Source organism: Marmota marmota, unplaced genomic scaffold (assembly GCF_001458135.2).
Source record: "Marmota marmota marmota unplaced genomic scaffold, marMar, whole genome shotgun sequence".
Taxonomy (NCBI): Eukaryota; Metazoa; Chordata; class Mammalia; order Rodentia; family Sciuridae; genus Marmota; species Marmota marmota.
In genome coordinates, this window is record NW_025999900.1 from 13,698,784 (window position 1) to 13,713,319 (window position 14,536).

Here is a 14,536-nt window from a genome sequence, read left to right on the forward strand (position 1 = left end):
ATACTATATATGTATATATATATATATATATATATATATATATATATATATGTGTGTGTGTGTGTGTGTGTGTGTGTGTCTTAATTATTTTTCCCTCCTAAGATGACTTTGTTATTCATAACAAGATATAAATCATTTTATGCTTATTTTTGCTTATTATGCTAGTTTTTTATGTTTGTATATATTTTATACTTAGGTGTTATATATTTATCGAACTATTTTTTCCCATCAACTGCCATAAATACCTTATAATTTAAAAACTTTCCATGTTAACTTGTTTGTATTAGAACATGTCTTAGTTCATTTCTGCTGCTACAACAGAATATGATGGACTAATTTGTAGGTAGACACAACACCGTTATTTTATTTTATTTATATGTGGTGCTGAGAATTGAACCCAGGACCTCATATATGCTAGATGTGCACTCTACTGCTGAGCCACAACCCCAGCCCCCGGATTGGCTAATTTGTAAAGAAAATATATTTATTTTTCACAGTCTTGGAGACTGGAAAGTCCAATATCAAGATGCCAATCTCTGATGAGAGCCTTTTTCCTGTGTGCTAACATGCCAGAGAGGATGAAAGAAAGGTCATTTTTATAACAAAGCAACTTCTATAAGAAACTACTCCCGAGATAACATCATTAGTTCATTTATGGGGACCAAGCCCCCACTGCGTAATAACCTCTTAAAGTTCCTATTTCTCCAAAATGGCACAGTATCAGTTAGAATTCAACATCAGTTTTGGAGTGGACATTCAAACTATAGCAGAGGACTTCAATAATAATTTATCTTCATGGGTCTGTAGCCTATGTATTCCATCACTTTGTAATGTAAATAATATCCAGTTAAAATATCTGAAATGGACAAAATAAAAAACTTTGCTTGAAATAAAGAGGTGTTCTACACAAGGCTCCTCCTTTACTAACTTTATTAATATATAAAGTAAAAGAGTGACTATTATATGAAACAAAAACTTTTGTCAAAATAGGGGTACACAATTCTGTGATAACGAGCATTTCCTAGGAATTATTAACATCTGCAGGCAATACAGAAGGAAGACAATGACTCCGAGAGCTCACCTATGTGAAAAATGACTGTGGTTGCAGGAACAATAATTGGTACATGCTGAGAACAGTGTGCTTTGAAGCTAGGAGGGCATATTGGGACAAAATTGCCTAAGAATTCAGATGGATCACATGGCTGCTTATTCTTTTAATGTTAGAAAATTAAATTTCTTAGAAGGATATTAGACTTTCAATAATAATGCTATTCAATAATAATGTCTTATTTTTAATAAAAAGAGCTTCTAAGACAATGAGATATCTCTATCTTACATTCCCATTCATACTTGGTTAATAACTATATCAATTTGGATTGTATATTTATTTTACAATCCTATTGAGTGACAAAATCTTGTTTATAACTTTTTATAGATAATGTTTCAAGAATGAAATTGGTTTGTGTTCCTGAGGCTGATATGAAATCATAATGTCTAAAAGAAATAATTATGCTTTTCATACCTCTCTATTCACTTAATACTGAGAGACATAGGCAAGCACATATTGCTATTTATGTACAAGTTTATAAAATAAATTAAGTTACAAAAATGAATGTAAGCTGGAAGCCTTTATAGTTTTCTAATATCTAAGCATAATTATAAATAACTAAAATAGATATTTTTAAAATTATAATTTATTTTAAAAGTAGCATGGAATTATTGCTTAAGGTAATGGATAATATTTAACTATAGCAATGGTAACATTGGTATGGTCACTGACTAATATATAGCGTACCTTTTATTTATTTTATTTAAAGTATAGTTTTAAAAGTTTAAATATACTTGCTACAAATTATTTTGTAATTGTTCAATAAACATACTTAAATTTATAAATCACATATTCATTTTCCATTTTTTATAACTTTTGTGAAGATGTTCATAACATCTTCTTGTGTATTGTAATTATACCAGCTAATTACATGACTGAACATATTTACATCAATTACATAATTAGATATAATTAGACTAATTAGACTAATTATATGATTACACAATAATCAACTCAAAATTTCTTTTAAAAAATCATGGAAATTCATATTCACAAAGATTTCCAACATAACAGAATATCAACTTTATAGGATCAACAAAATAATATTAACGTGTGATAAAGCAGGTATAATTGGTAAAGTGTACATTCTATATACATATATACATACATATATATCTAATACATATATATGTATGTATATGTGTATATACAGACCTTCCATTTGATAGAATATGGATGGACAGATTGACATGCACATACATTTGTATTCTCTGTTATACATTATACATATTTAAAAAAATAATTTTCATTATTTCCTGAATGTGGTGAATTACATGATAAGGTTCAAATTCTTTCATAATTCTGCCTGTAATAATTTATATTTTTTCAGTCCCTCTTGACATGGATAATCTCACTTGGAGACTACTTCACATGGCTTTTGTAGGTCCATGCCTTTTGATATGGAACCTTTTGACTACAAAAGTAATCATATAAATTCATCCAAAACAGCTTTTTAATTCCATGATAATAGCAGAACCATTGAGAAATAGTGGACCTGGAGTCCACTATTATGGTATCTCTCTTGAGTTCCGTTCTCATATGCCCACTTTGCTGCTCTGTTCTAAATAATAATTAACAAGATATACATGTGCAAATCACTGTACTTTATTGGGGCATAATTGTTGGTCATGAGGACTGGAAATCATCTCAAATGGTAGCATTAATTCTCATTTTAAGCCTTAAATTCTCAATATTCTTACCAATTTATTTTCTTTCTTTTTGGATGATCTAATGGCCAAAATTATTCCTCATCACAAAGACTCAAGTATACACAATATTTCAAAGATACATCTATTGCAAAAGTGACCTCTGAATTTTAATGAACAAACTTCCATTTCTATTGGATCAGATATACTTGATTATTTTATATATTTTTCTGGAGATTGCTTTCCATTTGTATTCTCTTGTCCATAGTGGTAGTTTAGTTTTTCTATGGATGATCCATGCCTCAGGTTCATAAATCCATCTTGTAGCTTTCTTTAATGTTACTTTTGTATTCCTGTTATTACTATTAGACTCAAAATAGTTCAAAACTATTTACTGAAAAAAGTGCAAGACAAGTTATTGGCTCTGTTCTCTTCTAACCAGTAGTCTTTACTGATTTGACAACATGTGAAATACAGCACAAGTGGCAGGGACTAGAATTTAAAAGGAATTGCCCCATAAAATGGAAAAGGCAAAATCAATATAAATATGCAATGTAAATGCCAGAAAACATATACACACATACTCAAATACTACTGACATAAATAGACAAAAATATTAATTCAGAAAATAAAGAAAAACATGTAGGAGGACCAGACTCAGAGGTAACAACTTTTGGGTTGAAAAGTCTTTTTTGAAATAATGGCTATCAGGCAACATTCAAAATGACTGAAGGGGTACTTGTTGTTTGGTGGATTAAACAATCATGATAAGGCTGAAAATCAGGTTTAGAATAGTTATAAAAAAGAGAAGGTTAAATTTGAAGGGATCCTTCTTGTTTCAACTCAAATATGACCTCCTTAGAGATAACATCTCAGAATTTCCTACCTGATTATATTTCCATCTTTATCACCTTGTTTGATTTGTCTGATACCACTTAATACATTTTAAGATTATATGAATTATTTGCTTAAATATTTATTGTTTCAAACATAAATGATCCATGTCTTTTTCATGGCAGTGCTAGTATTTGCAGCAACGAGTACTTGACACAGGTTATGGACATTGATGAGCTGTTCAATGAAGTGAGAGTATCATTAATTTTATATAAACATTTTAATCAGAAAGTAATATGCATATAGAAAAGTACATGAAAGGTAAGTATACAACTTGATGAATTTTTAGAGATCATATCTCTCTTAATAGTATGAAGATGAAGAAACAAAACTTTAGACCAGGTCACTCCTTTCCTTGTTTCAGTTAATTTTAAATAAGCTTCTGGCTGTTCATTAAGCTGTGATAGCAACTGACTTTCTTTGCTATACGAAAACTAGTCTGGTTGTAGAGTACCTAATGATTAGAGTAAAGAAAAACTATGGTTTTCCATAGTAAGCAGCATATTACTTTAGCCAGAACATATATACCCAATCAATATTTGTTAAATCAATAGTTAATGATGGGCTGAAGCATGTACCATGCCTGTGAGAGTGGAAAGGAAAAGTCATTTGTGAAAGAAAATTGAAGAATGAGTCAAAAAGCACTGTTGTTATTGCATATGGGGAAGGAGAGACACCAAAGAGTGAATGATAACATAAATTGTGAGTCTGAATGGGTGGCGGGGAACTATGGTGGTTGCCGTTATAAATGTAACAACATCCAAAGAAAAAACTGATGGGAGGTGGCAGGGTCAGCAATGGAATAGGATAATAAACTCACTAAGTTTATATGATTTTGAAAATACTCATCAGAGAGTTATCAGAGAATGTGAGATGAGAGTGTGGGTCAGAGTAAGGTAGAAAACGGTGAAGTCATGCACAGAGAGGTCAAAGGAAAATCCAGGAGGGGAAATAAAGAGATATATATATATATATGAAAAAAATTCCATTTATTTTTTGTTGCCAAAGTATGATGTGTCTGGATTTTTGGAGAAGACAGTGTATTGGTGGAAAAATAGATGTCAATGAATAGCTTTTAAAAAATCACCAAAGGGAATTAAAAAAATGAATAGATTTACTTTAGAGATCAAGAATGAAAAATAAAAAGAAAGAAAATAAACTAAGAGAGAACAAACACTAGCAACTATTGCATATAAAAGGACAGGAAATATTAGAAAAATCGAGAATTGTTAATTACAATACTCTAGGTGATTTTTCTAAGTATGGTATTTTTCTTTTTCAGCAGAGATTTTTCATTTATCTATATATAGGTATTAATTGATAATATGATAATGGATTGGATTCTATGAGGAGTGTGTTAGCACAAGATTGAAGACTTAAATGTGTATAATAAATAGTGAAATGGAAATCAACCAAGTCATGAATAAATTATTGTGATCATAACTGCCTATATATGAAGGGTTGTTATACTAGAAAAGATAATCTAAAATGTTAAGCACAAGTAGAGAAATTTGGAAGCATTAAAGAAAGATTTATTGAACTTTGAAAAAGAACATAGTCAATGGCATTACTAAGTTCAGTTATAATGGAGTGTTGGAAAAGTGATATCCATAAAATATAAAATAAGAAAGAATTTGTCAGTGAAAACAGAAACAAGTTGTACTATGGAGTATAATTAACTCTATGTTGAGTTTAGTGACTGTATATTTAATTATACATCTAAATGATAATGTTTATTGTATGTATTTGAGAATCATTACCACTGTATGATTGCTTCTAGAGTTTGAACTACATATAATAAAATTTCCAGAAATATTAAAGGTTGTTCTTTTAAGAATTCGAAGGAGTAATTATGCATATAATTATATGTAAATATTTAATTGCATATATAGTATAGTATTTTATTACTATCTATATCTGTATGTCATTTATAGTTCTGTTGATTTACATTTAAGTTTTATTTCTTGTGGTATGATTCAATTTGCACCTGATTCTTATTTTGTATTATCTGTGAAAATTTTCTTGCCAAAGTAAAGTGTAATCTCTATAATCTGTTACTAAAATAATATTATTTTTATTATATACACAAATTTCTATTGATTATTTAATATAGTCATTATATTTTTCCCTAACTGTGTTTAATCTCTGATTATATTTCATTTATTTAACATCTATTCAACTCATAACAGGTGCCAACTTGGTAGGAAATTCTGCAGAAATAATATGCACTAAGAAAAGTCCAGGATGGTAAAGGGTAATTAGAGTACTTTCAATTAAAAAAAAAACACATTGACTTAAAATAATCTTTTATATGCTAACTCGTGTGTGTGGTACTGAAAATACAATAGTGGGAGAAAGCATACATAATCCCTACTCTCTAGGTAGTTACTGAAAAAAAGGAGGAGTCTAGCAGAGGATAAATCCATTGCCCAAATAACTGAGACCATTACAAAGAGATAGAAATAAAATTCATCAACAGATTTCTCCTGTATCAAAAAGTGAGGGAAGACTTACTTTTGTAACTTAGCAAGAACTTGATGGAATTCATTAGACATAGAAGTAAATGGTATGCAGAACGAGGACCCTAGAAGTGTGCATGTACATTAGACACTAAGAAAATGAAATGCAAGGAAAATGCAGATCACTTAGGGTTTGACAGTCGAGTTAATAGCTATAGACTTTATTTGGAAGAACAATATCAAGTCATTCATGTGATCTAGCAGGGAAATGACATTGATATGATCGGTTTTCATATTTTAAAATAGGGAAATAAAACAGTAGCAATGTGAAATGATGGGTATGTTAATTACCTTGACTGTGATAATTATTCATAGTGTGTAAGTATATCAAAACATCAAGCTATATACCTTAAATACACACAGTTCGTGTCAATTAACCTTCAATAAACATTTGCAAAAATCCTGGATGAAGTGCAGTTTATTGTACTTAAACTATAATAAGCACAATAAGGAAACATTTTAACTGAATATTAGAGTTTAAAGCATTACGATTAAAATTTAAAAGAATTATTCAGATTAAACATGTTTAAAGGTCAATAAAAGGATCTAGATGAGAGAAAGATAATGAATATATTAATAGGAAATTATAATCCAGTCTAAGAGTCCAGTTATTAAAGAAGGAAGAGTGGTCTAGAGGAATAAATTTGAAATTTAATTTGGGAAATGTTGAGTTTGGGTGTCACAGAAGCATCAAATGGAAATGCTGGTTCAAAAATTTTGGTAGTAAGAGACAAATATATATCTGAAACTTAAGGGAGAATTCTGTATTAAGGATACAGCCTTTGGAAAGGGCACGAGAATGAGGCTTGCAGTAGAAATTCATTAGCAAAAAATAATTTGTCACCTAGGGAGATTTCATAAAGTGAGGTTAACTGTGTAACAAATAGAATCCCAGGGAATACCTACTTAAGTTCTGAGAGTAGGAAAAACAAAGGAATCTTCAGTAGTTCAGTATCACAGAGGGAGGAGATGTATGACCTCATTCAAAATGTCTGAGTAACCTGGTTATAGGATAACATTTTCTTTCAATGAAACTAAGCACATTTTTTTTTCCTAAGAATTTTATATATTTAATGTAAAAGAGTTCTATAACACAAAAGAACATGTCTTAAATGTATTCTAAGAACAGTCTTGTGTATATTTATTTGTGTGGGATACATTTATATTTTTGTGTATAGGAAAAATCTGCAATTACAAACCATTCTTTTGTACTTTATCAGGGAGACAATGCGATGAGATTTTATATTTTTTAGAAGTGAAAAGAAACAGTAATTATATGAGGTGATGTGTATTCCAATTAATTTAATCACAGTGAATATTTCACAATGTGAAAAATAAAAGTTTATTGTTTATTCTACTGAGGAAAATGCTGAGGTGTGACTGAATTAAAAGCAAATTTTGACAGTGAATTGAAAAGATCACATCTACAATGGCATGTATATTGCAGTGTGGATTCATTTGACACATTTGGAAGACTGTATGCTCCTGTCTGGCTAAGCTTTATTGCAAATGAACAGTGGTGCCTTTATGTATCAAATTACTAAATGTTCCACTCCTTCTTAATAGAATATTAATTATTGCAATTTGGGGAACTTGACTAATGTTGGGGAACTTGACTAATATTACCCAAGTAGAGTGAAAACAATACAACAAAAACAACAAAAAACAACAACAAATAAACCACATTGTTCTGGACAAGATGTAATCTGAGAAAAAAATAATCTAAAACTTATCCCAAATATGAAGTTATTTGGGACACTGGTTGCTATTATTCTAAGTAAATTCCTTATGAGAAGTATTGTTTTAAGATTCACTAATGACTTTACAAAGGAAAGAAATTTTAGGGAATCTAATTTGAACAGAGTCAGAGGATTTTTTTTTTCAGTTATTCTTTGTACCTTTTGAACAGTTTCTTTCTAATGTTTTTCCTTGGTCCTTCTTGGCTCATTTGGAGTATATGATACTTCTGGCCACTTGCCTGATTTGGATCTATCTATAGATTTACGTGGAAGACCTAGTACTTGAGCTTCTGAACATAAAATACAGTAAGAATAGAAATAATAAAAACACTCACAAATTCTTCTTCCATAAAATTTTGATCTTTCACCTTTCATTGCTCCATTTACACAAGATATTAATGTATGCAAATTTAGTTATCCATCATTAGATTTGCTTCATTAACTTTGTTCTAAAAACTCTATTTATTAGCTCTTCTTCAGGGTCTTCTTTCATAATGTTTTATGTTGAAGTCTGCACAGATTGCAGTGTTTGTCGAATAAACTCAATTATTAAGTTTACTGTTCAGATCTTTGCATAATGATTTGCATAACTATCATCAGAAATAGATTTTTTCTCCCCGAGGAAGTTAGTTTGCAAAGAAAATGTTATGAATTTTCATTGTAGTCTCTTAGTTTTTACCTCTAGGCAAATTACAGTCTTATTTTAAAATACAGTGTTTCTTTTTTAATTTAGGGCATGTTCCTTAAGAAAATAAGACAATCTTCCATATTTTAATAATAATAATATAATTTAATACAATAGAGTGCCATTCTTTGCTCATTCCCTCTGGTTACAATAGAATTTTTTAATGACTCCTTTCTACATTTTCAGGGTGAAACAAAAATCTTAAAACTAAAGAATCTTCGACCTCAGGACTATGCTAATTACAGCTGCATTGCTTCAGTGAGGAATGTGTGTAATATACCTGATAAGATGGTGTCATTTAGACTTTCCAACAAGACAGGTATGGAACTCTCTGTTATGTGTTTACTGTCTGTAACTGATTTTTAAAAGCATTCTTCAACCTTCTTATAGACCAAATGATTTCTACAATATATGTACAATAAGCACCTTTGTTTTTCCCAGAAAAATCTGGGAAATACTAAAAGCTTTTGGTAAATAAAGGTTAAATTTTAATTGCAGTATGCTCTATGAAATGTGTTTATGTATCAAACATACAAAATTATAGTTCCTTAAAATGTGTTCATGAATACCACAAGCAAGCCTATATCCTATTCACAGAGATTTTTTAGGAATATTAGATTTTTCATATACAAATTCATGATCTAAGTTGTTAAAAGTGTGTTGTGATCCCAAAGCTAAGTGAGAACCATTCTTTTATGTAAAGAAAGCTAATTGCTAATATCAGCTAGGTGTTTTAGGACAGTATTTTTGCAGGAAATGTCAAAACATTAGCAGGATTGCTACTCAATATAGCCTGTGTTTAATAACACAGACCTCAGAATAACTGCAAACAAATTTAGAAGAGATTGTTAAATGAAAGAGTAAAGACAAAGCCCATGAATTAACTATCTTCTGTATGATTGTATATAAACAATCACCTTCACAAATCAGTATTTGTACTGGTTTTGAAATTCCAATTTTCAGTGGTAGTGGTAATTTTTTATGATTCAATACATATATTAAAGAGTTTAAAAGAGCCCCTTTCCAAAGATAAAATAAATAAAATAAAATAAAAAGAGCCCCTTTCCATTGCTTTTGTTATGGCTAGGTCTAGATCTTAGTTCTGTATCTTACTTGTTGAGCAAATTCCTTCACATTTCATTGCCCCATTTCTTTATAAACTTATAAAGCAGTAGGAAATAAGAGAGAATAAAATCATGGAATTTGCAGGTAAATGGATGGCATTGGAGAAGATAATGCTAAGTGAAATTAGCCAATCCCAAAAAACAAATGCCGAATGTTTTCTTTGATATAACAAGGCTGGCTCATAGTGGGATAGGGAGGGAGACCATGGGAGGAATAGATGAATTTTAGATAGGGCAGAGGGGTGGGAGGGAAAGGGAGGGGGCAGGGGATTAGCAAGAATGGGAATGTGATAGACTTCATTATCCAAAGTACGTGTATGAAGACACGAATTGGTGTCAACATACTTTATATACAAACAGAGATATGAAAAATTGTACTGTATATGTGTAATAAGAATTATAATGCATTCCACTGTCATTTTTTTAAAAAAATCAATAAAAATAAAGTTAAAAAAATAAAGTAGTAGGAAAGAATTAATGAGTTGATATGTCTCAGGCATATGGAATATACTTTATTATTTCTTCCAACAAAGAGGTGGTCAGCAACTCTAATCAGTTCATTTTGATGAAAAGATGAAACTTATAATATTATTGGAAGAAACAAAGAAAGCTCATACATTGAATTATCAACATGTTCCATTGAGTTTCTAAAATTTCAAAATGTTTAATATTTTATCCATTTATTAATTTATTTATCAGAAACTTCTTGGGCTCCTATCATGAAATAATAGATGTAGGGATATTAGCAAAGTTGCAAATTGCTTTAAATTGGATAGTGTTCTATTAAGTAACACATAAAAGTCATTATAAGAAAGTTAAAAGAAGAAAGTAGGGAAAAAAGTGAACATTATCAATAGTGGTATTGATTATGTTGCAAAAAAAATGAAAATGTAAAATTTTAGCAGACCTAAGACATAAACTTTAACAATCTCCTTTTCTTTTAAAGAAAGGAAATAGGATATTGTGAAATAAAAATAAGATATTAATATAAGAAAACTAGTTGTAATCATGTGGTTATTGTCATGAAACACATTATAACAATTATGTGAACAATTATAATTAATTTTCTTAGTTTTGATATATGTTTAAAATACAGATGATGCAGAGAGAAAAAAATAAAGTAGAAGAAGGTTCTTGGATGGGGAAAGGCATTGCAGTGGAGTTATGAAGAACAGAAAAGTTTGATGAATTGTTACTTTGGTACAGCTTTCTTGAAGTGCTTTATTAATTTTAAAAGTCTTTCATGTTTATTATCTCAGATTGCCTTTATAAAAATGGGATATAAACAGGAAGATTTTTAAAAGTTATGTATTTTCCTATCATCTGACACATAACCATCCTTCAGAAATTGAAGTATTCCTTTTTGGTTGTTCTGAGAATAAGTAAAATTAGCATACACGCAAAGAAAATATTTAAAGACTAAGAGGTGCAATTGATATTTGAGGTACAAATTGTTTTTGATATTTTTATGCTGCAAAAAATATATGGTCTTATTATGTCTGAAGAACTCATAAAGGATAGGGACAAGATTGATCCTAATGTGAGATTAAATAGGAACCAAACCAGCTCTTTAGTTTTCACACAACTAGAGAAAATGAATTGAAAATCAAGCCACGGTGTTTTATTAGAAATACATAAAGACTTTTAACTTTAATTTTAATGGAGACAAATATCATGAAAGGTGACAGAATTCCTGAAGTCTTTTAAAGCATCTAGTGAATTTAACTTTGAGGTTATGTTTTAATAATCACCAGCTCAGAATATAGAGTCTGGACTATATAGTGGGCACAGGTGTGCTATAAAAACAAATATTTTGTTCAACCTTTCACAATTCTGTCCCATTCTTTATTTTTTCTAGTTAATATATATCTACATTGATCCAACAAGGAAAAACATTAGTTTTTTTTTTCTCTTGTGAATTATATGACAAAAAATTCAGATTGATATTTATTACAAAATGAATTATAGTAAATAATCAGGTTTAACATATAAGCTAATATTTGTTTGACTTTTCAATAACTGCAATCAGGCAGCCATGTAATATGCCTAATACTTTACATATCCAAACCAGGTTTGCTTCAGAACTTTTCCCATCTGGTTGTGCTCATAGTTGGAAGGGCTTGTGCATTTCAAATAGGTGAAATCATCAAGGTAACTCTCAAGGAGCACCAGAAATAAATTAAACTTGGAGTATCTTCATGAAAGCTGTTCTATGAACTGACAGGTGCACAAAGGCTAGTTCATTGCTTAAGTCACCATTGTCATAATCCATGTGAAATCAAATACTCCTTATGATTCTCATTATCATAAATCTCTAAGTGACATAATAAAATGCACATGTTTTTTTCTTATTTTGTATTGTAGCTGGTGCATTATAGTTATATGTAGTATTTATTATGTATATAATATCAGGGTTAATTTTGGCAAAATCATACCTGCATGTTATATTATTTGTTCCACTTTAGACCCAGTACATCTTCTTACCTCCCCAATGCCCATATTCTGTAGTCTTGGTTTACAAAATGTAAAGGAGAATGTGCACCTTACTGAGATGGAAAAAAACATATTATAAATCTTGCAATATGTTTTGTTAACCTCCTCTATAAACTAATTTGTTTATAAATGTGCTAACTTTGGAAATGATTTTCATAAGGATGATCAATTAATTCACTAATATACTTTTGACACAGAAAAGTTTTTACTGCAACATCTCTGCAGTCAAGTTTTTAATTGTAATAAGTATATAGTACTTAGAAAACTAGGGTCTAAGAGTCATTTTAAAAGTCAGTGTCATCTATAGATTTCAATGTGTTTTCTCAACTTTTCCACTATGAATTGGCATTGTAGCTCATAATTTTATGCCCACGGAGGAAAGTACCCAGTAATTTATGGGTCCCATTGATTGCCTGACAATGAGAATATATCTCCTGTCACAGAAGTGTCAGTATGCATCACACCTAATCTAGTGTCTTAAAGCTTATCATGACAATTTACAACATTATATATGTGTGTGTGCACGTGTGTGTGTGCTGCGCGCGTGTGTGTATATATATATACATACATATGCATAGATATACATATCTATCTATCTATAGATAGATAGATAGATATACCTATGAGATGAAGTGCCAATTTATTTGTCTCTTGTTATGCATATTTATCAATTGACAGAGTGCTATGGCAGGGTCCTAAAGTTGTTGTGGTTATTCTTCTACTTCCATTTGGAAGAAAAAAATTATATTGGTTCTTGATTGATAAATTATTACTGTAGTATTATTTCTCATAGTTTAAAAAATAAGCCTGTTAAGATTTGTAAGTTCAGAATCTTAATAAGAGTATGTGTATTTTGAAATGATCATAATTATGGCAACTGATTATAAATTATTTAAAAATTTTCAGATTATGTGTATTTACAACATAAAGGTATATATAGAAATTTTGAGAAAACAAATTTCATTTATTTTAATGTCTTTCAAGCACTTACATGTTGATATCTCATAATTTCAAAGGCAAATAAGAATTAAGTAGGTTACCCATAATAGGATGAAAAACATATTTTGTACCTTCTTGAGAGGTTATGATGAATTCTATAAAGAAATGGGACTTGTGGGGCTAATTTTACTTAATTATATAAGTGCCTTGATTTAGTGTGTTCAACCTTAGCAGTTATAAAAAATATATAATTGAGAAGTCTTCCTCCAATGCATGTTACATTTAGAAACCAACTCATCACACAAGTATACTGGCCATAGAATTAGTGGAGACCTCCATCACCTCCTTTTTGGCCTGTCCCTCTCCATACTCTTCTTTCTCTCTTTCTCTCCTCCCACCCCTCCCTTCCTTCTGTCCCTTCCTCTCCACCTCTCTCCAATGTATTAATAACTTATCATAGAATAAGAGTAAAAAAAACTCTCTTCTTTATGCTGGGCAACTATTATCTGTTCTAATTTTTATAACTCATAGGGAATTGAAGATAAATGCCCAGCAATTACTGTGAAATTCAATGTAAAATGTTTTGTATGCTCTAGTCCTTTTATGACAGTCTTCTTCAAGGTTAAAAGAAATGCAACTTACTTATCTAGGTGTTATGAAAAATAAATAATATTTTAATTATAGAAATGTTGATAGATGGGGGCGTGAAACACAAATACATGAACATTTCCTCCTGTGACACAGTGCCTGTTGTCACAGAAGGTAAGTTCAAAAGCAAATTAGGAAGCAGCAACAGAAACTCTCCTGTCACCTGTACTTGAGTACTAACCTCAATCATTTTCCTTAGTTGTATGGATTTTTTAGCTTCCTGCCTATAGAGGACAGCCATAAAATCTAGGTAATAGTTGACATCATTTATTAGAATGTATTATGTTAGTTAACCAACAATCATAAGAAAGACTCTCTAGTTTTGTGAGAAAATACATATTGAAAATATGATGATGTCTAGTGTTAGTACAGTTGGGTTGCCATAGCAGGATGCTATTGACTGGAAGTCCATAGTTTTAGAGGATACCCATGCAAGACAAAGTGCCATCTGGTACAGGCTTTCTTCCTGCCTTATAGATGGATGCTTTCTGGATTTGTCCTCCCATGGCCTTTCCTCTGCTCATGCATGGAGGAAAGAGAGAGACCTCGGTGGACCTTCTTCATGTAAGAACAGCTTCCCTCTGGAAGAGGGTTCCATTCTTAAGATATCATTTAACCTTAATTACCTCCCTACATGGCCTGTCTCCAAACATAATTACAATGGAAGGTAGGGCTTCAGCATACCAATTGAGAAGGGGACTAAAATCATGCCCTAACACTTTGAATTACTAAATGTGCTTT

General features: G+C 30.5%; 1 protein-coding gene across 1 annotated transcript in view; it reads left to right on the forward strand.

Moving 5' to 3' along the window:
- The first annotated feature begins 8,775 nt into the window (after positions 1–8,775).
- Mdga2 (MAM domain containing glycosylphosphatidylinositol anchor 2) overlaps positions 8,776–14,536 on the forward strand; it is a 260,412-nt gene continuing 254,651 nt past the window's right edge. The window contains exon 1 of the mRNA XM_048798622.1: positions 8,776–8,910. Coding sequence (XP_048654579.1) covers positions 8,880–8,910 — 31 coding nt within the window. The 5' untranslated portion in view covers positions 8,776–8,879. The remainder of the gene's footprint in view (positions 8,911–14,536) is intronic.